At 42.6% G+C, this 26,811-nt stretch overlaps 14 protein-coding genes across 14 annotated transcripts; 5 read left to right on the forward strand and 9 right to left on the reverse strand.

Moving 5' to 3' along the window:
- Positions 1-684: 684 nt before the first annotated feature.
- Positions 685-6,234, reverse strand: SAPINGB_P000823 (uncharacterized protein; the record flags this gene model as incomplete). The annotated part of the gene is made up of 1 exon (XM_031995546.1): positions 685-6,234. One exon carries the CDS (start codon positions 6,232-6,234, stop codon positions 685-687), a length of 5,550 nt encoding a protein of 1,849 aa, XP_031851437.1.
- A 447-nt stretch (positions 6,235-6,681) lies between these two features.
- Positions 6,682-7,818, reverse strand: SAPINGB_P000824 (uncharacterized protein; the record flags this gene model as incomplete). Its single annotated transcript, XM_031995547.1, has 1 exon — positions 6,682-7,818. One exon carries the CDS (start codon positions 7,816-7,818, stop codon positions 6,682-6,684), a length of 1,137 nt encoding a protein of 378 aa, XP_031851438.1.
- Positions 7,819-8,104: 286 nt separating this feature from the next.
- Positions 8,105-9,616, forward strand: SAPINGB_P000825 (uncharacterized protein; the record flags this gene model as incomplete). Its single annotated transcript, XM_031995548.1, has 1 exon — positions 8,105-9,616. One exon carries the CDS (start codon positions 8,105-8,107, stop codon positions 9,614-9,616), a length of 1,512 nt encoding a protein of 503 aa, XP_031851439.1.
- Positions 9,617-9,698: 82 nt separating this feature from the next.
- SAPINGB_P000826 (uncharacterized protein) lies at positions 9,699-10,561 on the reverse strand (the record flags this gene model as incomplete). The annotated part of the gene is made up of 2 exons (XM_031995549.1): positions 9,699-10,490; positions 10,556-10,561. 2 exons carry the CDS (start codon positions 10,559-10,561, stop codon positions 9,699-9,701), a joined length of 798 nt encoding a protein of 265 aa, XP_031851440.1.
- Positions 10,562-10,785: 224 nt separating this feature from the next.
- SAPINGB_P000827 (uncharacterized protein) lies at positions 10,786-11,202 on the forward strand (the record flags this gene model as incomplete). Its single annotated transcript, XM_031995550.1, has 2 exons — positions 10,786-11,094; positions 11,143-11,202. The coding sequence occupies 2 exons, from the start codon at positions 10,786-10,788 to the stop codon at positions 11,200-11,202; spliced, it is 369 nt and encodes a 122-aa protein (XP_031851441.1).
- Positions 11,203-11,284: 82 nt separating this feature from the next.
- On the reverse strand, positions 11,285-11,734 carry SAPINGB_P000828 (uncharacterized protein; the record flags this gene model as incomplete). Its single annotated transcript, XM_031995551.1, has 1 exon — positions 11,285-11,734. One exon carries the CDS (start codon positions 11,732-11,734, stop codon positions 11,285-11,287), a length of 450 nt encoding a protein of 149 aa, XP_031851442.1.
- A 234-nt stretch (positions 11,735-11,968) lies between these two features.
- Positions 11,969-12,748, reverse strand: SAPINGB_P000829 (uncharacterized protein; the record flags this gene model as incomplete). Its single annotated transcript, XM_031995552.1, has 1 exon — positions 11,969-12,748. The coding sequence occupies one exon, from the start codon at positions 12,746-12,748 to the stop codon at positions 11,969-11,971; it is 780 nt and encodes a 259-aa protein (XP_031851443.1).
- Positions 12,749-13,000: 252 nt separating this feature from the next.
- On the reverse strand, positions 13,001-15,433 carry SAPINGB_P000830 (uncharacterized protein; the record flags this gene model as incomplete). The annotated part of the gene is made up of 1 exon (XM_031995553.1): positions 13,001-15,433. One exon carries the CDS (start codon positions 15,431-15,433, stop codon positions 13,001-13,003), a length of 2,433 nt encoding a protein of 810 aa, XP_031851444.1.
- Positions 15,434-15,703: 270 nt separating this feature from the next.
- SAPINGB_P000831 (uncharacterized protein) lies at positions 15,704-17,173 on the forward strand (the record flags this gene model as incomplete). The annotated part of the gene is made up of 2 exons (XM_031995554.1): positions 15,704-16,450; positions 16,739-17,173. The coding sequence occupies 2 exons, from the start codon at positions 15,704-15,706 to the stop codon at positions 17,171-17,173; spliced, it is 1,182 nt and encodes a 393-aa protein (XP_031851445.1).
- A 78-nt stretch (positions 17,174-17,251) lies between these two features.
- Positions 17,252-18,748, reverse strand: SAPINGB_P000832 (uncharacterized protein; the record flags this gene model as incomplete). Its single annotated transcript, XM_031995555.1, has 1 exon — positions 17,252-18,748. One exon carries the CDS (start codon positions 18,746-18,748, stop codon positions 17,252-17,254), a length of 1,497 nt encoding a protein of 498 aa, XP_031851446.1.
- A 259-nt stretch (positions 18,749-19,007) lies between these two features.
- On the reverse strand, positions 19,008-19,793 carry SAPINGB_P000833 (uncharacterized protein; the record flags this gene model as incomplete). The annotated part of the gene is made up of 1 exon (XM_031995556.1): positions 19,008-19,793. One exon carries the CDS (start codon positions 19,791-19,793, stop codon positions 19,008-19,010), a length of 786 nt encoding a protein of 261 aa, XP_031851447.1.
- A 125-nt stretch (positions 19,794-19,918) lies between these two features.
- Positions 19,919-21,394, forward strand: SAPINGB_P000834 (uncharacterized protein; the record flags this gene model as incomplete). The annotated part of the gene is made up of 1 exon (XM_031995557.1): positions 19,919-21,394. The coding sequence occupies one exon, from the start codon at positions 19,919-19,921 to the stop codon at positions 21,392-21,394; it is 1,476 nt and encodes a 491-aa protein (XP_031851448.1).
- Positions 21,395-24,194: 2,800 nt separating this feature from the next.
- On the reverse strand, positions 24,195-25,426 carry SAPINGB_P000835 (uncharacterized protein; the record flags this gene model as incomplete). The annotated part of the gene is made up of 2 exons (XM_031995558.1): positions 24,195-25,357; positions 25,408-25,426. 2 exons carry the CDS (start codon positions 25,424-25,426, stop codon positions 24,195-24,197), a joined length of 1,182 nt encoding a protein of 393 aa, XP_031851449.1.
- A 129-nt stretch (positions 25,427-25,555) lies between these two features.
- On the forward strand, positions 25,556-26,257 carry SAPINGB_P000836 (uncharacterized protein; the record flags this gene model as incomplete). The annotated part of the gene is made up of 1 exon (XM_031995559.1): positions 25,556-26,257. One exon carries the CDS (start codon positions 25,556-25,558, stop codon positions 26,255-26,257), a length of 702 nt encoding a protein of 233 aa, XP_031851450.1.
- Between the last annotated feature and the right edge of the window lie 554 nt (positions 26,258-26,811).

The raw sequence follows: 26,811 nt of genomic DNA on the forward strand, positions 1-26,811 counted from the left end.
GACAAATAACTTCCATTTCCCTTTTCAAAAACAAAGTTTGGCGCAAGGCACAAAACTTTAAAACACACAAAAAGGCAATTGGGGTGGGAAATAAATCAAAAACAAAAGTGAGTTGGTTTTTTTTTTTTTTTTTTTTTAAGTGATTATTGGATTTATTATTCTATTTCATTAATAAAAAAATGAATATAATAATCTCATAATTATAATAATTTTATTTATTTTTTATTTATTTATTTTAAATTGAAGTAATTTTGGGTAAAAAATCATCTTTAATGTTTTAAATAAATTGTGTGGGGAAAAAAAAAAAAAAAAAAAAAAAAAAAAAAAAAAAACAAACCTCCATCAACACCAACATCAAAACTAAAAAAAAAAAAATTGCATCGCCATAGTGGGGAGGGACTAATTTAGTTATTTGTAAAGAAAAGAAAAGAACAAAAAAACAGACCAATAGTGGAATATACAATACTTAGAGAGTAAGAAACAAAAAAATAAAAAAGAAAGAAAGAAAGAACAAAGACTACTTTAAAATAAACATTATGTATATTAAATATATATATAGAAAAGACAATAAAAAAAAAAAGAAACTAAATATTAATTTTTTATATTAAAAAAAAACACATCATCGTAATCATTATCATCATTCATCATTCATTAACTTCACATCAAACTTATTCTTCTTCTCTTCTACCGACTCACATCAGCACTTGTAATCATCATGGCAGGACCAGCTCCATGTTTACTACCTCCAAAGGGCCCTCCGTGACCATGTCCGGTGCCACCTCCTCCAGCTCTCTTAGGAGTAAACTTGCCAAAGACCCGTTTCATCATAATCTTTTTAGAATTTCCATCCTTTCCAAACCCACCCACTGGAATCATTCCACTGCTACCTCCACCAGATGAGTTTTCCTTTGTTTGATTGTGATTGGAATCATAAGCATAGACTCCAGGTGCAACCACCGTCATTCCACTGGTTACTGGCATTGTTCCAGAAATTGTTGGTGATGATAATAATGATGATGACGATGACGACGAAAACAAGCCTGCAGCAGAAGCAGAGACAGAGGCAGAGGTAGAAGCAGCAGTGGCAGTGGCAGTGGCAGTAACAGTAGTAGTAGTATTAGTAGTGCTGACACCACCCCCTGCATGCATACTTTCATAAGAACTGTCTAACGACTTGCGCACGCCGCCAGCCGCACTGCCACCCGCGTCGTCTAGCCCAGTGTCGAACGAAAAGCGTGGGGTTGAGCCCTCGTCGTCACCTGTGGCCGAGGCATCTCTTTGCCAACCGTAGAGAATAGCTTCATCTGCACGCATTGTTGGTGGAGTGAGGGTGAATTTGAGAGTCATTTCTCGGGGGACTGCTGCTACAAACGCTTGAGAATCTGGCCGTAGTGTATATCTAGTTGTAGAGTGTTTCTTTTCTGGGGTTAATAAAGAAGAAGAAGAAGAACAGGCTGAAGGTTGACTAGCAGCTGTTGAATCATCATCTTCATTACTACTCTTTTTCTTTTTATTTTCTTGGTCATCCAAGGCTTGTTGTTGTTGCTGCTGCTGCTGTTGTTGTTGCTGTGTTTGTTGCTGTGTTTGAATTTGGTCAGGGGTATAGCCGAGAAGCAGGAGGTCTGCAGGGGCTACATGAATGGGGAATCCAAACTCAATCACCTCATCGAACTTGACTTCTGAGACAGCCAATAGTCGTAGCTTATCTTCAATTTCGCGGTCGAGATAGTGTTTTGTGGTTGACTGTGATACAGAAGGTAAAGGAGGAGGAGGAGGATGATGATGATGAGCGAGTGAAGCTTGTCGAGACCGAAATGGGTTTTTTGTCGAAGGCACAGAAAAGCTGGAACTAATGCTACTAAGACTTTTACTTGCCAGCAAGGTTCCGGAAGAGGCAGACGAAGCTGGGGCTGTTGGTGGATGTAAGGCTTGTTGGGAAGGTCTGCGAAAGGTTGAAGATTGTTTATGGTTTAAAGCTGAGGTATAAGTAGATGAGCCCGAGTCTGTTGGATGAAGAGGAAGAGTAGGGTTTACTGGGGAGTATACTTGGGAAAGTTGGGGGTCATGATGTTGGACTGAAAGAGTAGAAGCTGTAGAAGGAGAGTATGGTAGATGAGCTGGTTGTAAGGATGAAGCTGTTGTAGAAGCTGTTAATAGAGTTGTTGTTGTTGTTGTTGTTGTTGTTGTTGTTTGAGTGACTGAAGAAGAAAAAGAAGAAGAAGAAGAAGTTGCCAAAGAAGACGGCAGTTGCTGGTCTGTAGCCGTTGCTGGTAAGGTCTGAGAAGCAGAAGATGAAAATGAGCGCTTGATAAGCATGCTGCGTTTCTTTCTAGCTTTTTGCGATGGAGGAGTAGAAGTAGTAGTTGTAGTTGTAGTAGAAGAAGAAGAAGCAGGAGAATTAAGAGAAGCAGGAGAATTAGGAAAATTAGGAGAAGTAGGAGAAGTAAGAGAAGTAAGAGAAGTAGGAGAAGTAAGAGAAGAAGGAGAAGTAGGAGAAGTAGGAGAAGGAAGAGGGGCAGATGAATCTGTTAAATTAGAACTAATCTGGGATAAAGATTGAGTCACGGGTATTGAAGATTTTGAGCCGAAAAAAGATGGTCGGTGCTTGTCTGCAAAAAGTGCAAAAGAAGAGAATGAAGAGGACTGGGTGAGCCGTGAATTATGCTGGTGTTGTTGGTGCTGTTGGTGCTGATGGGTGCTGGACGAGTTTGCTATGGTAGCAGCAGCAGCAGCTGTAATTTCCATGCGGTTCATGCCAGTTTGATTACCACTTCTGTAGACCGGAGCTTTAAGCGGCATTACGTCCGTGGCCAGAGTTGGAAGATCTTCTAGATGTTGTTGAGGTAAGGAAGCCGAGGGCTGCTGTAATTGTTGTTGTAGTTGTGGTGAGAAATTAGAAGGAGGTGAAGAATATATCTGGTTATTATTATTATTATTATTATAATTATTATTGTCATTATTATTATTATTATTAGTAGTATTATTATTAGTAGTAGTATTATTATTATTAGTAGTAATAGTAGTAATAACAAAATTATTATCACCATTATTCTGGTCACTACTCATAGTAACATCATTGTTTGTGTCCACAAAAGTACCTTCCAAAGACTTCCTAGAAGCCTTTTTTAAAAATTCTTCCTTTCCTTCTTCCCCAAACAACGTCCGCAAATCTTCTTTTTCCTTTTCATCTACTTTAACCTCCTGTGCTCCAACCATCTGGATCCGCCCGGTCGGCGCAAAATGGAATCCTTCCTCTGCCGGCGTTGCCCGGACACCAGATGCCGAATCATTCAGTGGGTATTTTGTCACAGCAACAATCACGTGGCGCCCGAGCCCATTAGTCGCTGTGGTAGTGGTAGTGCTGGTGGTAGAGTTGGTAGTAGCGGTAGAAGTAGAAGTAGAGGTAGTCTTGGTGGTACCAGCAGCAAAAGTCCTAGTATTGATGATACCATCGTTGTTCTTACCGCTTCTGTTGTCAATAGTGCTGCTCTCATTCACACTAATGTCTCCACCAGAATCTTTGTTAGACTTAGCTAACAAAAGTGGTTGCTGATTGTCTTCCCATTGAACAGTTTTGGGTGCAGATGAGACTAAAGGAATAGGAGGGACTAGAGGGACTAGAGGGACTGGAGGAACCTGAGGAACCTGAGGAACCTGAGGAACCTGAGGAACCGGAGGAACCGTGAAAGAATCTTTACGAGTTGTACCATCACGTCCAAGTACCAGTGCCCGCAAAGCAGGCATACTTGTGCTAGCCCGCATTCTTGGGCTTTCCTTTTTTGCCTTGGCAAATGTATCCAGGAAAGAGTGACCAGACATGACACCAGCTTGTGGCTGCTGCTGAGGCGGTGATACAAGTTGATTTGATTTTTGGCGACGTGAGCTAATTTGAGAATGCAACTCAGCTTGTGCTTGACGAGCAGCTTGCATGTTTGATTCTTGAACAGACTTCACCGAGCTCATTGACTGACCAGACCGCACAGACCTCATCGAGTTAAGTGACTGACCAGATCGCACAGACTTGACCGAGTTCAATGACTGACCAGATCGCACAGACTTGACCGAGTTCAGTGACTGACCAGATCGCACAGACTTGGCCGAGTTCAATGACTGACCAGATCGCACAGACTTGACCGAGTTCAGTGACTGACCAGATCGCACTGACCGAACAGACCGCACAGATCCAGTCATGCTACCCGTTCTACCAGAAGAATCATGATATCCAAACAGTGATGGTGAAGGACGACCCAAAAGTCGTGCAGACAAAGACGACGATCGAGGAGCTACCGGTTGAACATTTGTTGTTGTTGAAGAAGAAGAAGTCTTATTAATATTGGCAGAAGCTGAAGAAGATCCAGACCCAGAAGCCGCGGCTGCGGCAGCAGCAGCAGCAGCAGCAGCTGCTGCTGCTGCTGCTATTGTTGCACCAGGAATATTCCCGCTGCCTCCTTTTTTCCTTGGATTGGATTGACTTTTTCTTTCTTGCAAAGATGCTCTTAATGCACTTTCTCGCATTATTGATGGTTGTTGCTGTTGCTGTTGCTGATGGTTTAATGAGCTCCCTATATGGATCGGCTTGGTACTGAATTTCACACTGCGTTGTGGTATTTGAGATTGATTCTTTAACTTTTGCTGTTGTATAGAAGAGAATGATGATACCTTTCCCTCGTTTTGAATACCATTGACGAACGTTGGGGGTGTTTCAAAACGACTGAAACCAGTTCCTACTCGAGAGAAAGTCATGGGCTGCTGCTCTTGCTTCTGTTGATGATACTGGGTTATTGTTTTGAGCTTAGCTGCTGAATCATTCACCACGTTTTCACTTGCCTGAACAGTTATTGTTTCAATACTACCCCGGATTGGTTGCTGTTTTAACTCAGCTCGACGAGGTGAAATAGGTGGCACTTTGGGCGATGGTGAACCCGGCGGAGTTGGTGCCTGCGCTGAGCGAGCAGAAATGTGATTCAACAGTGGCGTGACGACTGGCGTTGTTGTTATTGACGAATCGATTGGGGATGATAAAAAGAAAGAGGGCGAAGACGGTGACGATTCTGATGACGACGATGGAGAAGAAGGACCAGATGATTCAGGCGATGAAGAAGACGAAAAGGCAGATGAAAAGTTGGAAGCTAAGGAAAATGCCGATCCCGCTGGGGCTTGAGGTAATGGTAAAGATGGAGGTGGAGAAAGTGGAAGCGAAGAAGACCGAATAAATGGCGGCAAAAGATTAGGAAGAGACTGGGGCTGAGGGAAGCAAACTTTGGAACTTGTTGATAATGAGCGATTTGACTCTGCTATTGCAATTCCTCCTTGGTAGTGGTGTGGTGCAGATGGTACTTGAGAACCTATATGGAGAGAAGCAGATGAGGATGTTGGGGGGATATACTGTTGCGCAGAAGATGAGGCCATAAGCATGGGGTCTGAACGGCCAGCAGGAAGACAAGCTAGAGGCTGCAAAGCAAAGTTCAAGGCCAGAGTAGATGAGAAGTGAGGATTTTGAAGGTGGTTTGCAATGTGCTGCTGCTGCTGCTGCTGATGATGATGATGATGATGATGATGGATATTCTGAGGATGGGCGTGTTGCTGGATAGGAAGGGGAGATTGAGACAACACAAGTCGTTGGGTGGACCAAAGCTTGTTGCTGCTGCTGTAAAACTTTGTTTCAGTCGTCATAGTTTGAGACACAGATGGTGCCCTAACCAGTTCCTGTGAAGGTCGAGGAGAATTATCCCAGTCATATCGTGCAATCATATCGTCTAGCGCCTGATCATTTGCGTTTTCAATTTTGCTATGGTTGGTGAAGTCGAACTTATCTTCATAATCATCTTCATCATCTTCGTTTTCTTCTTCTTCTCGCTCAAACGGCTGGCGCAAATAATATTGCGGGGACTCAAACGGCTTTGCTCCATCCAAAGTACTGGTTGATGATGGACCACGGTAACTTAGCTGGTTACGACTAATATTATTCCGGAATTTAGGTGTAGTGGACGCTGATGAAGAAGAAGATGAAGGCGATGATGGCGACAAAACTGGGCTAGAAAGACCGGCTGGCCGCATGTCCACAGGCGTTAAAGCTTGTTGCGAAGACGCGTTTAAGGCCGCGCGTTCCCAGTTCATTTGCTGAGGGTCGTGTCGACTACCGGAAGACCATTCTGACAACTTTGGACTACCGCTCGTTGTTTTCTTAATAATATGGAGCGGTGCAACCTGGTCCAGTTGCTGATCTTTGGACATGATAATGCTGATGATGACAATGATACTTTATTTTAAACTGGTTTGTTTGTTTGTTTACAAAAAGAAGAATGAGAAACAAAAGATAGATAGATAAATAGATAGATAGATAAAAAGAAAAAGGTTAGTGGAATGTAGAATTTTTTGGCCGTACCCATATTAAAATCTTCTTACGGGGGAGGTTTATTCTCAAATGTTGAATATTCAATGGCAATCAAAAAGCCCCTGAAATACGCTCAATCGAGGTCCTTACATTTTACCTATTTAAGACTAACAAAGACGGGGCTTATGCAAGACCAAAATGTAAATAAAAAAAAAAAAACAACTCCGTTTTTTTTTAATAATAATAAATGCACATCTTTTTCTATCATAAAGCAATAATAATCTAACTAGTTATAAAAAACAAATGAAAGAATAAAAAAAAAAAAAAAGGAAACTACTAATACAGCTTTACACTCTAGGAACGGGCCCGCCGGGACTAGTGGGCAAACGTGCAGTCAGAACCTCAACTCCATCCTCAGTCACTAGCAAAGTGTGCTCAAACTGCGCACTGCGCTTACCGTCCACAGTCACAGCTGTCCAGTTATCAGGCCACATAGAGTCTCGGTAACTACCCAGGTTAAGCATTGGCTCAATCGTAAAGCACATACCAGCCTTGGCCATACCAATAGCCTTGTTTCGGGCATAGTGGGGAATGTTGGGAGGACAATGGAACAGGCTGTTGACACCATGACCAGAGTATGTTCGCACAACACTCAGCTTATTGGCTTTAGCATGCTTCTCGATAATGTCACCAAACGACCGGAACAAAACTCCAGGCTTGACAGTTTTGATTGACATATCCAAAGCCTCTCTTGTAGTTTCAACAAGTCTCACAGTGTCAGGATCATTTTTGGCCTTATCGCCAACATAATAAGTCTCGTTCAAATCAGCATGGTATCCACCCAAATATATACTAATATCCAGGTTCACAATATCTCCATCTTCCAGAGGACGTTGATCAGGAATGCCGTGGCAAATCACTTCGTTAACACTTGTGCAAACGCTTCGAGGGAAATGGTAGTAGTTAAGTGGCGATGGGTAAGCCTTGTGCTTCATACACTCAGCGTGCACAACTGCGTCAATCTCATCCGTAGTCACACCAGGCTTCACAGCAGCCGCAGCTGCATCCAGGACTTCTCGGCCAATACGGCAAACTTTGCGCATACCCTCGATTCCGTCCTTATCGAGAATCTCAATTGTAGTTGCTCGGGCTCCTTGTTCAGATCGAGGCATACCGTCCCGTGCATAATCGGGTAGCACAACGTCCGGATCAACCGCACGTCTGGGTGCAAGAGGGTAACATGCGTGCAAAGTTCCGGTGTAAACGCCAGCTGGGAAAGGATCGTAGGTCTTGCCCTCGGTATCAGCCTTAGGGTGCACGGCCTTATGAGTCTTCCAGTTGCGCTTAAAGCAAGCCTGCGAGCAAAACACAGACTCCACACCATTCTTCAAACACGTAGGGCACTTGAGACGTGTATTTGTATCCTTACCACAGTCGCTTCCGCAGCACTGGGTGATTCTTGTCTCGTCGTCGGTTGCGCTCATTTTTATTTTTTATTTATTTGGTTGGGAGGGGATTTTTTTTTTTTGTGGGTTTGTGTGTGAAGACAAAAAAAGGCGGTGTGAAACTTAAAAGAAAAGAGTAAAATTTTCAACTAACCCTAGCCCTTATCACGTGCCAACCTAACCCTGATTTCATCACTCATTTTTTTTTTTTTTTCAAAGAAAATTTTTTCAAGTCCAGACAAAAAAAAAAAAACTTCAAAAGTCTACATCCACACATCTCTATCACCACCACCACCACCACCACCACCTCAAACCCATTTCCATCATGGTCAGCAGAGATACCATCGACTACATCCTCTTTGAGGAGGCCGCCGGTTACGCCCTCTTCAAGGTTATCCTGCAGCCTTCCACTATCGGCTCTCGTCTCCCTGAAGTTCAGGAAGCCGCCAACGACGTTGCCAAGTTCCGCAAGCTCCTTGAGCTCGTCTCCTTTGCACCTTTCCAGACCGCTGCCCAAGCTCTGGAGAACGCCAACGACGTTTCCGAAGGTATTGTCAGCGATTACCTTAAGGCCATTCTTGAGCAGAACATTCCTCGCACTGAGAAACCCTCCAAGGAAAAAATCGTCCTTGGTATCTCCGACAAGAATCTGGGTCCCTCTATCAAGGACGCGCTTCCTTGGGTTGAGCCTGTCAACTCTGAAGTTGTCCAAGATATTCTCCGTGGTATCCGTAACCACGGTGTCAAGCTTCTTAAGGACCTCCAGCAAGGTGACCTTGAGCGTTCCCAGCTTGGTCTGGCCCACGCTTACTCCCGCTCCAAGGTTAAGTTCTCTGTCAACAAGAATGATAACCACATTATACAAGCCATTGCTCTCATTGATCAGCTCGATAAGGATATCAACACTTTTTCCATGCGTGTTAAGGAATGGTATGGCTGGCACTTTCCTGAGCTGGCTAAGATTGAGAATGACAATCTGACATATGCCAAGCTGGTTCTTTTCATCAAGGACAAGGCCACTCTGTCCCAAGATAAACTTCACGATCTTGCTGCTCTTGTCAATGAAGACTCTGGTCTTGCCGAGCGCATCATTGAGGCTGCCCGTATCTCCATGGGTCAAGATATCAGCGAGACTGATATGGACAATATTGTTACTTTTGCCCAGCGCGTTGCCAACATCACCGAGTACCGCAAGCGTCTGTTTGACTATCTCTCGGAGAAGATGCACACCGTTGCTCCTAATCTCAGCGAACTTATTGGTGAGGTTGTTGGTGCCAGACTGATTTCCCATGCCGGTTCTCTCACCAACCTGTCGAAATACCCTGCCTCGACGGTCCAGATTCTGGGTGCCGAGAAGGCTCTTTTCCGTGCCCTTAAGACCAAGGGCAACACCCCCAAGTACGGTCTCATCTACCACTCTTCTTTCATTGGCAAGGCTGGTGCCAAGAACAAGGGCCGGATATCCCGTTTCCTTGCTAACAAGTGCTCTATTGCTTCTCGTATTGACAATTACTCAGAAACCCCCACCAACAAGTTTGGTGAGGTTCTCAAGCGCCAGGTCGAGGAACGTCTTGAGTACTTTGACACTGGTAAGCCCCCAATCAAGAACTCTGAGGCTATGAAGCTTGCAATTGACGAAATTGGTGTCCCTAGTGTTGCTGCTGAGGCCATTGAGGAGGTCAAGGAAGTCAAGGAGGACAAGAAGGAGAAGAAGGAAAAGAAAGACAAGAAGGAGAAGAAGGAAAAGAAAGACAAGAAGGAAAAGAAGGAAAAGAAGAGATCTCTGGAAGACGATGAGTCTGCTCCTAAGAAGAAGAAGAAGAAATCCAAGGATTAATGAGGTTATGATTAATAATAATAAAAAATTTACAGTAGAAATTATAATTAAAGAGAAGAAAAAAAAAAAAAAAACTCTGAATTTACAGATACATTCGAGATGATTGCGATGGGAGCGTGGATTGTGTTTGTTGTAGGCCGAGGCTGGTTTTGACTAAGTATGCAAGTGCTAATAGACCATCAGAATCCACTTGCTCGTGATCCACAGGACCTTCGCCTGCAACTACCAAGGCTAGTGCCCGTCTATTTTCCAACTCTGCACGAGCAAGAATTGCAGCGGGTGCACCTTGTAAACTTTCCGGAACACTTAGTGGGGGGACAGCAGCAAGGCCAGGCAATAATAATGGAGAATTTGCAGCAGCACTTGATATAAGACTAGCGACAGGCATTTGTGCACCTCCCACACGGCCTGACCCAGCAGCACCACCAGTGGCTGCCAGAACAATTGTTTCATTTGCCAAACCACCTAATGCTGCAGCCAGTTCATGGGTAGCAGGCACTGGAGTTCCTGGAGCCAAGGGCAGAAGCAATGTGTTTGAGTCAATTTGTAAAATTGGAAGTTTGAGAACAAATGGTGAACGAGATTCTGGGGCAAAGGTCCCATCATCATCATCATCATCTTCATCCAAAGATTCTGTTAGACTCTTTGGAAGCGAAGCTGTCAGAGATACAGTGTAAGCTACAGAAGCTGATTCATATGCACGGAATAAAGGTACAAGACGCGAGGCCACAACCACCAAACGAGAAATTGGCTGGGCTCGGGGTGCGGGGCTTAGGGTGGCGGAAAAAGTTGCTGGTTCTGGGTCTTCAATATCTGCATCTTCTTGGTCGTCCAGAAGATGGCGAGGAGGAGGAAATTCGGCCCAAGGTTTAAACTGAATCAATGGTCAAAATTAACTCTTAAAATTAATTTTTTTTAAAGGGATATTTCGCAACTTACAATCATGATTTAAAAGGATATATAAATATATATATATATATGGTTGGTATATAATGTATAAGTTTGAAATTTTTCTGGTGGTCTTTTATTTTATTTTATTTTATTTTTTTTTATTTTATTTATTTTTTTTATTTTATTTATTTTTTTAGTGTGGCACAAAAACCTTTCTCTCTTTTTAATTTTTTTTTTTTTTTTTTTATACCCACCACCACCATCTAGATCTAACAACCATGAGCGCCGCTCCAAATACTGCCACTCCTGAAGTTAACGAGCTGATCGATCTTCTATCGACTCTCCAGGCCGAGCTTGGAGACTTGATTCGCTCTCGTGAGACTCTTGAAGTCCAACTTAAAGAAAACACAATTGTCAAGGATGAGTTCGACACCCTGAGTGAAGATGCCAAAGTCTACAAACTGACGGGTCCCGTATTGCTACCTCAGTCCAAGGCAGAGGCCGAAACAAATGTCAACACTCGTCTTGATTTTATCAAAAAAGAGATTGAACGTGTGGAGAAAAACATTGCAGCTAAGCAAGAAAACGTAAGTTGATACTAAGACTGTCATTTTAATCTAGTACTAATTAAGTAGATTATGGAGAACCGCAATAAGCTGGCCGCTATGAGTGCGCCGCCTCAACAAGCTGCGTGAAAGAATCTGTACAAAAAAAAATCCATCTAAGAATATAAAAATCAAAAAGAAAAAAAAAGTCAAAATTATTCACGTCTTATTATTATTTGAGCAAATTAGCTGGTCCAAAGCTCATTGGTAATAGTTGTTCAAGTGTCATAATTTTGACCTGTTTTGCATCACTTGTAAACATTACGATGCTAATTTCAGTTCCAAACTCGCGAATCATTTGGCGACACACTCCACACGGACTACACAACTCATTTTCATCAGTAATCACTGCAATCGCTCGAAATGTCTTGGGATCAACACCCTCGGAAACAGCCTTAACAAGGGCTGTGCGTTCGGCACAAATGCCAGCTGGGTAGCTGGCGTTCTCCACGTTACATCCAGTAATAAACTCTCCTGTGGTTGTCAGAATCACAGCACCCACGCGGAAATGAGAGTAAGGTGCGTATGCATGTGATCGTGCTCGCACAACGTTATCGTAGAGGTCCTTAAGTTCATTGAGTGTGAATGGCGCGTAGTCTTTAGAATCGATATCTTCAAGCATTTTGGTTTGTTAGTTTGTTAGTTTGTTAGTTTGTTGGTTTGTTGGTTGTTTATGTATATGTAAGAGATAAGGAAAAAAAAAATGGCTGGAAACGATTACAAAAAATTACAGAAAATTTCAGGGAATTTTATTTTTTATTATTTATTATTTATTAAATTTATATATTTTTAATATTTAAAATATTTACATGTATATACACCCAGTCCACCCCCCAATTAAAGGAGTGCTACTACTTCATGCCGACTTGGCCTTCTTTTTGGCCTGCTTTCGAAGAGCACGCATATTTGGCGGCAGATCAATGCCCAATTCCTTTCGTAGATCGTCTGCATCGCGCTCTAGCTGTTCCTCCCAATAAACATTAAGCAACAGTTTGGCCCTTAAGCCATTTGTCAAAGCCCAAGGAATATAAATGTCCCGAAGACGCTGTCGTTGATCAGTTCTAAGCTTGAATGGTTCTGAAAACGCAGCCAACCCAGTCATTGGAATCCCCATGTTGGCAAACTCAAAAGCCTTGACAGCAACCTCACCTTCCATCACCACAGGGAGTCCTGTTACCGCATGATAAAAGTCATGACACTCCCGGTATCGCTGCATCACGTACGCACATTCTGGGTCCGAGATATACCGTACTGCTGCCCGTGTATCTGGAGAAACATTTTCCGCATCCAACCATCGCACGTATTCACTGCCTAACGTGTTACTCGGTAGCGCTCGCAGTCGTTCAAGGTCTAGCGAAGTTGAAGTAATGCGTGGTCGTTCGCGCAAGATTCGACGTCCAACAGAATCAGCAAGCATTGAGTCGCGAAGCCGTTGCACAGTGTAAGGTTCTGCAGAGGCCTCACCAAACACTGCAACAAGGTCGGGTCGGCGTGGATTGAGAACGGCAGCAAGGCCTGACCCAACAAACAAAAACAAGTGCTGGAAAGGCGTTAATGGGACATTCCCAGGATACTTTGGTAGGGCATGGGCCGTTGCATTGATAGCTGAAGACATGGAAATTAGTGGATTGGTCATTATTGATGTTAGTGTTTATTGAGAAAGAAAGAAAAAAAGAAAAAAAGAAAGTGGTGGGGAGACTTTTTTTTTTTTTTTTTTTTTTTTTTGATATACACAGTAACAAATAACAAATGACAGCAAACGTTAAATTCTCCAAATTTGGTTTTCAAAAAGTCCATTTGGCTCGTATACGGAATTTTAGTTATTTTAGTTAAAATAAAAAAAATATATATATTTAATTGCTTGAGTTAAAAAAAAATAATACAATAATTAATGAGAATCGCCTGATGAAAACGATTTTATCACATAATATAAAGAAATTCCCGCTGCCACCATTGCACCGGCAGTAACTTGATGGCTATATTTGTTGTAAACATCACGCAAATGTGGGGGCAACACAATCTGATTATGAGAAGGCAGATGTGGAGGTTGAACTTCAACGCTAGCCTGAGATGCTGCTGGCTTTTCGTCTTGCTCTTGTGGCTTTTCCGTCGAGCTCCTTGGGCAAGCCTGCTCTTTAAGCGACAGTTCACCAATCATCTTAGACGACTCCATGGCCATTTTCTCAGCGCTTTCTGCCCGATTTTTGTAAATTTCAAGTTGACACCGGGCCTCTGCAAGCTGTTGCGCTAGCTCCTTCATTTTATGATCTGTATTCTCACGTTTAGGCGTGCTCACATCGTCATCCATCGGCTCTGTTACTGTCACAATTGTCTTGCTTTTAATAAGCCCATTACTCAAAGTGGCAGCTGCCGCTAATGACGAAGATGCAGCAGGTGTTGACTTGTACTTGGAAGAATAGCCACGCGACCCTAACATATTCATACTAGACGAAACAGAGCGAACCACCGGCCGCGCAGGCGACACTGGCCTGGCATTGAAAATACCGCGCGGGGATTGGGGCAGGCTTCGGATTTCGGTAAATGGATTTGAAGGACTATGAGGAGGTGACAACGACGGGACGGAAGCTGCACGTCGTGGAACGTGACCGATTTCTGTGACATCATTTTCCTTTGGATATGAAACACGAACATCATCATCTTCATCATCATCATCATCGTCACCAACATAAACATCATTGTATGGATGGCCGTCAATGTCAACCGCCATGGCCATGGGATCACCACCCAAGGCCGTGCTGATTCCAGCGGCACGAATTGCTGGGGGTCCTGCAGCAAGGGAATGTGCTGGTTTTGTAAATGCGGGGGAGTTTAGATTGAGGTTGGAAATGTCAAGAGAAGGTGAAAGTTGATGAATTGGATCGGCATAAAGATCCGGAGATCTGGGTTGCTGTTCGGAATCCAGAGCTTGCACAGTAGTTGTAGTAGTTGTAGTAGTAGTGGTTGTAGTTGTCAATCCTGCTTGAGACGGCACTGCTAATGCTGCCCCTCCTCCTTCTAGAACATTTGTTTTACCACCTTCAAAGTTGTCCTCTAAAGAGCCTTCATCTGAATGTTTTTCGTCAATAGCTCTATCATCTTTGTTAAGCTTTTTGGAATCCTTTTCACTGGGGTCACTTGTAGAGGCTGCCAGCAGCCGCTGCTCCAGATCCGCAATGACGGCATCCTTTTGGGCAATATCGGTTTTGGCCTGCTCCAAGTCCAACGTGAGGGCCTCAATCTGCTGTTTGTAAACATCAAGCGACGGCAGACGGTCCGTAAGGGTCTTGGATTCTTGCTGGTTAGAAGATATTTGTTCAAGCAGCTTGGAAACACTGCGGATTTTTGCAGACTCAACCTTGGCATGGTGAATCTCATTGACAAGACTCTTGACTATTTTCTCCACAATTGCTGTAGAGGTCACGCCTGTACTCATAAAGCCACCACCAACTAGGTTACGTGAATGGTTGAGAGAAAGATCCTCAAGCGAAGCATCAATTTCTCCAAAAAGAGTCACATCTAAACTTTCAGCAGGAGTCGCGCCAGAGCCACCAAGGCCACCACCGCCACCCATTCTTACTAAAGAGTTGGAGCTACCGTTACCAATAACGTGGATACCAGAGCCAAAGCCATTAGCACCAGATGCTCCACCACCATTTTGAAAGGAAAACGATTGACCAGAACCAAATGGAGCATTCGGAACAAGTACAGAGTACGGGCTTTCCGGAGTGGCTTGTAGTGACATCATTGCAATGCGATCGACTCGAGCAGAGATTTTGCGGTGGACAAACGTGGTACGTTCATCATTGGTAATATCGATACCAAGCTCCAAAATATCATTTTTTTTAAGCTCATGGGGCTCTGACTCGCTCTTTTCATTTCCAAGGCGAACTGAGTTGATGTAGGTGCCGTTTGATGACTTAGAGTCCTTGATCCAAACCTTACCTGTGTCCTTGTCAGCCCACACCTCTGCGTGAGACCGCGAGAGTACGCGTGAGTCAAAGTAGCCATTGTCTGGAGCAGGGGCATTCTTTGGCGATGTCTGGCGACCGAGTTTAAGTACTTCAGGATAGAATGGTAACACGAGGGTTTTACGGTCAAAGGTATTGTTGAGAGACACGAGAATGAGAATGAGAAAGTATTGCGAGCGGTGGGGCACAGCTGACTTTGTAGAGGAAGATGACGAGATCTTTGAGGCTGCTGAAGAAGGTATCGATGGAGGAGCCGACGATGGCACTGATCCGGATGAACCAGAAGACCCCGAAGACGACGATGTGCTTGAGGATTGCGAAGGCTGTGGAAGTTGGGGCTTTTTTTTTGCCATTGGAGGTTGTGGGGGGTGTCTATGGGCAGGTGGCATTGACAAAAAAAAAAAAAAGGCAGGAAGAAAAAAATAAATAAATAAAATACAGTGAGATGGTGGTGGTGGTGACGAAAAAAATTTAAAATTAACCAGAAATTATTTAAAAAAAAAAATTAAGCACCACCACCACCACAACTTTTTTTTTTTTTTTTTTTTTTTTTTACTTTGCCAAAACCCATTTGTTATAATTATCACCAATTGAGCCCATATATATATATATCCCTTGCTGCAATGATCCGCCAAATCTTCAGAATACCTACTGCTCGCCGTTGCTACCATGTTGCCGCAACTAGCGCCTCAGCTACTCCCATTGTAAACCATATCTCCTCTGCTCTTGGACTTCCTGTTGCAGCCTGCGAGCTTCTTGAACACGCTCTCGATACTCATGTCCCGACCCTTGGTTTTTCTGAAACTGCCGTTCTTGAGACCCTCCGCGACAATGGTTACTCATCTGCTGCTCGCAGTGTGTTCCCTGGAAGCTCGCGCAGTGGCCAGCTGGATCTGGTTCTTGCGCACTTAGCTCGTTCCCGTGCTCAAATCTCCATTGACGTCGAGACCCAACAGGCTGATCCTGCTACTCCAGTCACACCACAGCTCGGTGATCTTCTTAAAAAACGTCTGTTGCTCAATGCCCCCATTGCTTCTCATCTTGCTGAAGCCCAAGCAATTCTTACCCAGCCTGCCCATGTTCCTTCCGCTTTGACAGAACTGCATGAACTTTCAAGCGATCTTTGGAATCTCACAGGTGACCGATCGCACAGCTTTGACTGGTACACAAAGCGTGCATCTTTGTCGGCGCTCTACGTTGCTGCTGAGCTTGTTATGTCCCAGGACAAGTCCTCCGAGTTTAGAGACACCATTGAGTTTGTTGACCGACGACTTCAGGAATTGAACGACGCTAGCACTGCTACAAGCTCTGTAACAGAATATGCTGGCTTTTTTGCAATCTCTTCGGTTAATGTTTTGAAATCATTTTGGGTACGTGGTTAACGAGCACCTGTGCTGGTATATGGGCTGTTTTCCTCTTCTGTATATAAAAGTAAATAAATAAATAAATAAAAAAAAACACCCTTTTGCATTTAATTTAATTTAATAAATCAAACCATTTTTGTTAATAATAATAACAATAATAATAATAAACCACATCACATAAAAAAAAAACACTCATGGATACACTGGATAGCTGCATTGCCAATCTCTCGTCTGCAGTTTCTTCGGTATGATTAGCTTTCTTATTATTATTTACTATTTGCTAACCACTCACAGCTTCGGTCTGGATCACAAGCTCTGACACCAGTGTGTAGTGACTTCACTCGACTCAAAACAGTTTTACGTACAGACCAAGTCTTTGATATTCTCTCCAATGCTGAGGTCGCTCAAGCTCATACAGACCTCGCTGCTGCTATAGATCCTACAATCACAGCACTATTACGCAAGGCAGATTTAGAAATAGAGAGACTTGAGCGCAAAGAACGCGAACTCATTTCTAAAGGCAATCTTCAAGAAGTCCGGCTAATGCAAATGCGTAGCGGTCAAACAGGCCCGGCAGGTCCGGAACCCTTGTCAAAGTTAGCCAGTTCTTCTGTTAATGAGCCCTTAGCTTCAAAAGATCAGATTGATGAAATTCTCAAATTACAAAGACAACGCGACCGTCTCAAGTATACAAAATGGCAACACCAGCTGGCTGGCCGCCAAAAGTAAAAGAAGGAACTATTTTAAATTTATTAGATTTATTTTTATTTTTATTTTTATTTTTATTTTTATTTTTATTTTTTATAACTATCCGATAAGATCCAAGCGCCGCTTTAAAACATCAATATGAGAAAGTAAAGCACGTAACTTGGCTCCTGACGAAATCAAGCTTGGATCAGGAGACTCTACCCGTACAAAGTCCCGAATTAAGCTTTCTCCAGGGGTTCCAGGATCACTATTACTATCTCCACCACTGTTTCCAGTATTACCTCTATGCACATTTTGGTGCATTAAATTACCTGAAGACCCGCTGTGAAGATGTGCCGCAGAGGGTACACGCAGAAGAGCCGATCCACCTGCTCCAGATTCGTGCTGATTAGTATGCACATGTGCGTGCTGGTTCTGCTGCCCGCGGCGAAACAAACTAAAAACAGACGATAGATCAAGTGAGCTATTGTTCGAACTCACATTGTGCAAGTCGGGATTATCAAACACACGAACCTCTGTCACCACGTTTCCCTCTGACACGTAGAAACTCACCACTGTATTTTCCGGTAAATGTCGCATGAGATAAGACTCCGGGGTCGCATACATAGTGTTTACCAAATCGTCATGCTGATGCAAAGTTATTGATTGAGCTGAAGTTACTGGTGTCAACTTTTCAGGGCTAGTAGGAGTTTGTGCACCACTCAAATCTCCATGAAAGAAAAAGAGTGGAGGTGGACCCCGCAGACAATCCAGTGCTGTACGTACAAGATTCGATAATCGTCCAAGTGTGTCAGAAGCCACTTTAGGATTTGTGTAAGCTGAATCACCATCATCTGCAAGTGTCACGGCCTCACCAAGATAATTTACAGTGTCAACCAGCTGGTACAGCGGCAATGGTGGAGCATCCGGAGTCTGTACTGAGTGCGCTAGCAGTGCTTGCTGTGGTAAATGCTTATGGGAATTATGCACACTCTGATGTTGTTGCTTCTGTTGCTGCAATAAGCGCTCAACAGCAGCTCGTCGGTTCGTAGCATTAGCCATTACTAGTTCGAACGGGTGATATGGCGACTCGGGCCCACTCGGTTTGTAGCTCCCAAACGCAGAAGGCACTGGTCCTGTTATGCATCCAGTGACTGCTGTTGATCCAGGACCTGTGTCACGGTGACTATGTACCGATGATGCAGATGAAGATGTAGTCTGTGGTCCGTTCCCAACTGGGGTATGCACCGGGCTACCTCCAATTGTCACGCCGTGCGTCCCGGCGGCAAGCAGCTTCACTTTGATGTCAAAGTCCACAAGCTGGGTCCCCACCCGCACCAACACACCCTTAACCAAATCTGTGCGCCCACTCGACACTACCAATCTAAATTCACGTTTATCTGTGTTATTCTCACTGCCGTTTATATCACTGGGGGACGGAGAAGCTGCAAGAGCGTCCCTACATTCGCGCAAGTTCGACGCCACGGTAGCTCTCACCTGAGCTTTGGTATCTTTAAGAAGCCATTCAATTTCCTTTGCCCGCGTCTCCTCAAGAAGTTTCTTTAGATCTGCAGGTTCCCGGTTATACCAGGGCTGAGCATTCGGAGCAGAGGCCATTTTGGATATGGTATTGTTAATTTTTGGTTTTTTTTTTTTTTTTTTTTTTTGGCTTAGTTGGTTTAGTTGGTTTAGTTGTGATGAAGGTCGAAATGTCGAAGCCAAGCCAAGCCAATTGTTACACGTATTAGTGGGGTGACTGTGACAGAGTAATTTACTGGTAAGTTCAATACGTTTACCCCAAAATAACGTCCATGTGGGGGGTGGAAAATGTCCCAAGGACTCTATTTAATAATCTATATATGAAATTGTTTCTAGTCTATATATATTCCTCCTCAAGCTCTAGTCCAAAAGACTCTGCAAGTTCCTGGGCAAAAGAATGGGCAGCAGCGGTTACAGATAGGTCAGGACCAGTCTCTTCGTGTGCACTAAGTTGCTGTGCAATGCTCGTTGTTTGTTTGTCGGGCAACCCACAGGCCACAATGCGATCAAACCAGCGGTGAGTATCTGTAGACACATTGAGGGCAATTCCATGAGATGTTATATGTCGGCGCACATGGATTCCGAGTGCACAAATCTTATGATCTGGATCAACCCAAACGCCAGTATTTTCAGTCGTCATGGCACTCAAGCCGTAATGACGGCGCAAAGTAGAAATAATGGTGCGCTCAAGAAGCTCTACATAGCACCGGACAGGCAGTCCAGCGGCATCTGTGGTAGAAGAAAAAGCACGCAGGTCAAGAATCGGATAAGCAACAAGCTGTCCCGGTCCATGAAACGTTGTTTGGCCACCACGAAATGTGGGAACAACAGCCGCCGCGCCACCATCAGATAGATGATGTGCAAGTCCTGAATCATCGCTAAAAGACCCACGGTCGCGGCGACCTAATGTGTAAGTTGGTTCAAACTGGAAAGTAAGTAGTGTAGAAACTGGAGTTGGCGATCCCGCTGGGGCCGAACGCAATTTGGAATCAAGAAATCGGCGAACCGTCTGATCCATGATCTCAGTGCCGCGAGAATAGGGAAGCACAGAGCCGGCAAAGCACCGGTGAACCAGCCTGCTGGGTGTGCCGGGTTTGGGCAAGACTTTGAGGGAGCACGACATGGTGTAGAGGGAATTTGTAGTTTTTTTTAGTGTTGAAAAAGAGAAAGTCCATAAAAAAACCTTTCCCTACAAATTTTTTTTTTTTTTTTTTTTTTTTTTTTGAAAGGACATTTTTTTTTGTTATTATGACTCTAGACGACACTATCACTACTAACCAAAGTACCGGACTGCCACCAGCAGAGAGAAATGCATACTCTCGAACTCTTGCTGCTCTTGTGGCCGCTGCTGATCCGGCCATTTGGGTCCACCCTGCCATCGAACCCTTATATGTTCCAGGGAAAGGTTCGGCTTTTCGCGCAACTCGTGCCATTGCGCCAAACACAGATCTATTGCGCGTAGCTCCGCGTGCACTGCTCAATGTTTCTTCTACAAAGCTCGGATCATCATTGGACTGTGCGGGTCTCTCGGCACATCAGCATCTAGCTTATTTCCTGACAACATTATTTGAGGAAAAGAAAGATGAGGGACTCCGGACAAGTAGCAGAAGTACAAGTAGTCAAAGAAGTAATACACCTACAACCGATGATCTAATCCTAGAACTCGACGATGGCCGGGTTTATGTCCCTCGTGCATCATCATCGGAATCTAAAGACAAAATTATGCTAGCATATCTGCGTACACTACCAACAAACTACGCCAATATGCCCATTAGTTGGCCAACTGAGCATATCCCTAAAGACTTGAGAGCCTCTGTTACGCTACAAAGACGAACCCTAGCATCAGATTATGATACAGTTTGTGGGGCAATCCGTCGTTCTTTTCCAGATTCAACAATTCAACAACCTTCCAGGGCCTTATTCCAATGGGCATGGCTCACCGTCAATACCAGAAGTCTGTACATCGCCGTGACGCCGCACGCGTCAACTAACCTTACCTTGGCCCCTGCCATTGACCTGCTAAACCACACAGCAGAGCCTCACCGTGCTTCGAGTATGCGGTGGGACCGGCTGCGTGGTATGACAATTTACTCGGGACCTGGGGTGGAGTATGGGCCTGGAGATGAAGTGTGTATCACATATGGGCACCACCCAAACGCCTTTTTGCTGCGAGAATACGGTTTCGTGCTTGATGGAAACCCACATGATTCAGTTGATCTTACACCAGCTCTACCCGAGCTTCAACGAGAAGAAGATGATGATGATATAGAATTAAAGAAACCCCAGGCACATTTATCTTTGTCGACTCGGCCCGGATCAGCATTTGATAATATACAAAAAACCGGCTCCCATGTTGTCCGAGATCTCTTAGAGAGTCTTGGATATAACGGTGAATATACACTTGCTGCTTCTGAGCCACATATATCTTTCCGAACAACTGTTGCAGCCGTTGCATTAGCATATCCTGGAAATGCTCGTCTAGTGGAACAACTTGCTATGGGTCTAAGCGATGAATCTCGCTATGAGGCAGAAGTACGCAAAATTGTAAGTGAAGCTATTTCCGATCGCAAAGATCAATTAGAGGCTCAAAAGGAGTTCCTCTCCGACGATGATGAAGACGAGGATGATGCAGATGATACAAAGTCTCTCTGCTGCCAGCTCTTCACTGGATGGCTGGCCATTCTTGATGCTGTCGAACTCAGTTTCCAAGTAAAAGGAGTTTGAAGCATATTTATTATTGCAGAAAAGGTTTTTTGTTTAGATAGACGTTTAGGCTGGTGAATAATATCTAGGAAAAAACAACTTAGAAATCTGGAGTTCAAAGGTGGTGATTATTATGTTGAAATTTAGTTTAAGAGTTGAACTTAAACGCACCTGGCAAATTTAATAAACGACTCGCAAATACAATTCACATTTTGAGTCGTTCAACTTTTTCTTCTATTTTTTCCCCTCATAAGTCTCTGAACCCACTGAGTGCTAAGTCCCATCACTAGTATCCATAAACACTTGAAAATATTAGACTCCCTGGCCCTTCACTCCAATCAAATCCAAATAAAACGTCATCTACTAATCACCCAATTACATAGGCATCAACTTAGATCAAAGAAGAAATTTTGGACTAAAGCAATCATAGACAATGCGTCATAGACAAATGCTCAAATCATCCACGAAAAAATTAAAAAAAATGGGGACATGCGCCATCAACTAAAAAACATTTCAGACCTAAACCTACTTAGATATCATATATTGGGAAAGAGCGTCATTAAACAAAGACGCCATAGTTGACTGGTACTTAGATCAACAGCATAGACATCAACTTCAACTGGGGCTTTAACTGGTTCCTGAACTGGTTTCTGAACTGAAAAAAGCATTTCTGATCTGAGGAGAATGGATAAAAGATCAATAACCAACAAGGACCCCAACGTTAATGAAAACTTGAGCCAGCCAAAAAAATCATCAAATTGAATCAAAACTTTGAGTAGTGCTTGTACTGTGAAAATATCTTAAATAAGAACTCTGGTTATAAATAAAGAATGTATTGTTGATCAAAGCTTCATACCAACTGCGTAGGCCTAAGTTTGGATTGAAACTTAGAGCAGTGTATATACAGCAAAGGTATACTAGATCTGAGAAAGCATGTCAACATCATTAGAAAGGGTATGGGTCAACATCAAAGTTATCAAAGTTAACCGGAACTTGGATCATATGAATAGACATCAATTAGGATTAGGGCTTGGAATTGGTGTATGTGCAGAAAAGACTTCTTGAATCCAAGAAAGGATAAGTGAGGTATCATTGAAAAAAGGGTTGATTCAACACCAATAAGTGTCATAGCTTTAAAACAATGGGGGAATAAGCCATCAATAAAAACATAATAATTAGTAAAGACTTTGCTGACTGAATAGACACCAACTTGGAGGAAGATATAACACTTGGGTCAAGATTTGAGCAATAAGGTCATCATGTACTGAAGCTTGACTCAATCACAATATCATCATGGATCGAGAGTTAGGTAAAAGAAAATATATCAGTATGGATTGAGAAAAAATTCTCCACAAGCTAATAGTAAGATCCTAATACTAACAGAGTGTCAGTCTCCCAGGTAAAAGAATTAGATAGGCTTGACCAGTCAAAGCAACTTAATCATATTAATTTAACCAATCACATAATAATACTAAAGAGGTTTCCAGGCTCCCAAGTAGAAGAATCAAAAAGGTTTCATTAATTAGATAGTTGCCCAACCCCAGCAACCATACCACTGAGATCCTAATACTGAGGGAGTGTCAGTCTCCTAGGTAAAAGAATCAGTTAGGTATAACTAGAATATGTTGGCGGTCGTTAGGTTAAATAGGAGTATGGGAAAAGTTGGTTTTGAGAATAGAGAGAAGATTTATAAACAATATGTATAAGGTTTGGGTATCTTAAAATAAAGGTAGATATGAATTATAAGCGCATGTTGAGAAAATGGGTATTTAAATAAGTGCAAAAGTGTGTTGTAAGAAGAAAGAAAAAAAATTGAAAAGTAATGGGGAAGCGTTTAATTTATATCCAATTTTTTATATTAAAACATAACTTGTGTTGGGAAAACAATGGCTTTCTTGCTTGCTTTTACTTTAAAAAGAAAAAAAAAATAGTTAGGACATAGTATTCAGATTTCCTTGCCCATATTCAAATTCACTGAATTATACTTGCTTTTTTTTAAATTCCCCTGATAAATCTTAAATTTCCAATCAATAGTTCATGAAAAGAGCTTTTGAATGAATATATGAACTTAATATTTTATATTATTTTCAAAGCTCATTTTTGTATAGATAAAGATGGGTATCCAAAATCTTATAGATATGTGAAATTTGAAGCGTCTTAAATTTATTTCGTTAAAGATGTTGCGCAATTTGAAGATGAAAACTACCCCGCTTTGGAAAAACGGAATCATCATGTTATTGGTATCAACTTCAAATATCGGTTTAAAAGATTTTTATTATCAACCTAAATTAAAAGAATAAAAAGCATATTGGCTTTTAATCATACACTAAGGCCTAGTGTATGTTAAGGTGAAGATACAATAATATAATATATATCACGGTAAATACTTATTTGGGCAATTAATTTTGGCAAAAGAAATAGATTTGTATGGCTTTTCTCATATGAGTTTTTTTAAGATTTGAACAACGTTGTTCAATAGTAAATTATTCGGTCTTTTCTTCTTAGTTTAGATATATTATTATGTAGACTAAACTCATGACTAAAGCTAGTTGGGTTTCCTTAATCGCTGTTTTCACTTTTTTTTTTAAAGAAATGGGTTAGGGCCTTGCCACATTTTTTTCATGTATGGCAAATTTTAGAAAAAAAAATATAGATATGGGCCAAGCACACCAAAAACTCAAGATTCCCATCAGGGCTAGGGCTGGATATAGTATTTTTCGGTAGAATCGATAGGTATATCAACTAACAATAAATAGTTCTTAATGAAAACGGTTATTTATATTCTTAATATAATCATTATGCTGTTTTTTTTCTGTCATTTTTAAATATTTACAATTGGAGCTGAACGTTTGGCTCTATCACGGCCCAAAGATACCTTGGACTTGACCAGGTCTAACATCATCTTGTGGTGCAACACACCCTTACCATGCTTATATCCGAGACGTACAACATGGCCACAGATATCATCAATTTCTGTGTCTCGAAGGGCCAGTACATCTTGAAGCATACTGGATCGGTTTTCAGCTGTAGCTTTGATGACGCTAGACACAAGATCAGCAAAGCGTGCGACGTTGAAACTAGCATGCAGCTCGGCCGCTGGAATAATGTCACGATATTCGGCACAGAAAACATCTGCGCACTCGCGGCTTAAACCGTAAACAAGACTATCAAGACTTGAAAGTGCTGAAAGTTCGCCATTGTAACACTCGTAAAGTGCAGTTAGCGGGTTAATCACTGCATTTGCAACCAGCTTATCAACCTGTGTAACCAAAAATTCTGGGTAAGGTACGTAGCGAGCTTTAAGTCCTGGTGCATGCTCCAAAGCTTTCACAAGCGGCGACTGTCGGCTTGCATCTTCTTCTTGTTGTTTCTCAAGTGCCTCATCTGATGTTTCAGCCAGTTGTGGATTGGAAGGCACCCGTGCTATGGTTATGTATCCAGGACTTGCGTGGGTAAACGAAAAGTTAGAGAGGTGCTGTTGATGTGGGGCCCCAACAGAGTTTACTCCATGGGTTGTAATGGCTACATAAAACTGTGGCCGCAGCGCAGGGTCAGGCCAGTATGTCCGGCATAAAGACTCATAGGAACCCATGCCATTTTGTAGCAGCAGAATCGCCGTTGACGGTGTGATGGCAGGAATAAGTGGGCCTAATGCTGATACTGTTTGATGGGTCTTCACACTGACTACCAGATTGTCGAGCGTACTGTTATCAGGTTTGCTTTTGTTTTTATTTGATTGACCCAAGGATGCCTGGTATCGTCGAACAAGTGAGTTTGGATCAACAGCAGGAATTTGACGACTGATTTCCACGGGAACACCTGCCACGGTACGATAGATCGTCAGCGCACCACCCTGGCGCTCATAGTCCCGCACGCGTTCTGGTGATCGCAAAATTAAATTAACGAGTGGTTGGCATGTTTTTCCAGGAGTCGCTGCAAGCGACGTAGCGACTAGCGAACCAATATTTCCAGCGCCGAGGATATCTACAAGATGTTAATTTAAATCAAATGCTGTTGTTTTTAATAAAACTCACGAATTCTAGGGCCAGCCATTTGCAAATGTGCTTAAAATTTTTGTGGTGGTTTGTAAGAAAAAGCTAAATTATTTCAGCCGATATTAAAGAAATTACACCCCGCAAAAAAGGTTTCTTCCAAAAACCATATCTTCTCCGCACAACCACCATGATTATCCTCGGTCTTACAGGCGGTATCGCCACAGGAAAATCTACAGTTTCTAAGCGTCTGCGCGAACATCACAAACTCACCATTGTCGATGCCGATGTGATTGCGCGCCAGGTCGTTGAGCCTGGGACCCCAGCTTACAAGGCTATTATAAACCACTTTGGAGCCAGTGTGACTCTCCCAGATGGCAAAGGTCTTGACCGTCCCGCTCTCGGTCGTTTAGTTTTTGGCAACGAGCCTAACCGTCAGTTTCTTAATTCGGTCGTTCACCCAGCTGTTCGTCGGGAAATGTTGCGCCAGGTGGCACTGGCTTATATGCGCGGCTGCGACATTGTGGTTCTTGATGTTCCTCTTCTTTACGAATCTAAACTTGACCGATTTTGCTCTTCATCTGTTGTTGTATCATGCGCGGAAGATACCCAGCTTACACGATTACTTGCTCGAGATCCACATCTTTCAGAAGATGATGCTCGAAAGCGCATTGCATCACAGATGAGCATGTCAGAAAAGGAGGCCCGTGCACAACACGTCATTGATAATAATGGCACTTTGGAAGAGCTATATGATCAGATTGATGCACTTATCAATAAAGTTCGTCCTAATATCATAGTCAATTATGCTGAATGGCTTGGTCCTCCTGTGGCCACTGGACTTTTGGCTGCGGCGATTTACTGGTTTAATGTGTCTAGGTCCAAACTCTAAGAAACTTGTTTAATGCAGGACATCTGAAAACAATGCTCACGACAATTTGAAAAAAATAAAAAATAAATAAAAAATTATATAAAGTGATGGAATTTCATAAAAATTTGAAATTATTTTCAATAAATTATTCTTTGGCAATGTCTTCGTTAATGATATTACTGAATTTTTGCGAGTCTCAGAAAAACGAACATGAAATACTTTATGATCTTATTTCCGTTAACATTTTGTTAGATAAAGGATTAAGAATAAACAATATGATATCTATTAACAATTTAGAAGGTGTTATTAAAAGTTAAAGTCTTTTTTTCTTTCTCATAATAGAAAATAAAATTGTCGCGTTATTTGATTATAAAAAAAATGATCATACCGTTGCTAACAGCGTTAAACAGAAATCCATATACAATCCATTTATGGATTATATTTTCAATCTTCTAAAGAATAATACTAAGCAGAAACTTGATAGAAAAAAGAATGAAAAATAAAAAGATTTTTTTTCAATATAGTAGCTCATTTTCAAAGACTATTCAAGCCCTACCGGTGAAATTTTTTCGAAA

Source organism: Magnusiomyces paraingens, assembly GCF_902498895.1.
Source record: "Magnusiomyces paraingens strain CBS 517.90 genome assembly, contig: contig1, whole genome shotgun sequence".
In the NCBI taxonomy this organism is placed as follows: Eukaryota; Fungi; Ascomycota; class Dipodascomycetes; order Dipodascales; family Dipodascaceae; genus Magnusiomyces; species Magnusiomyces paraingens.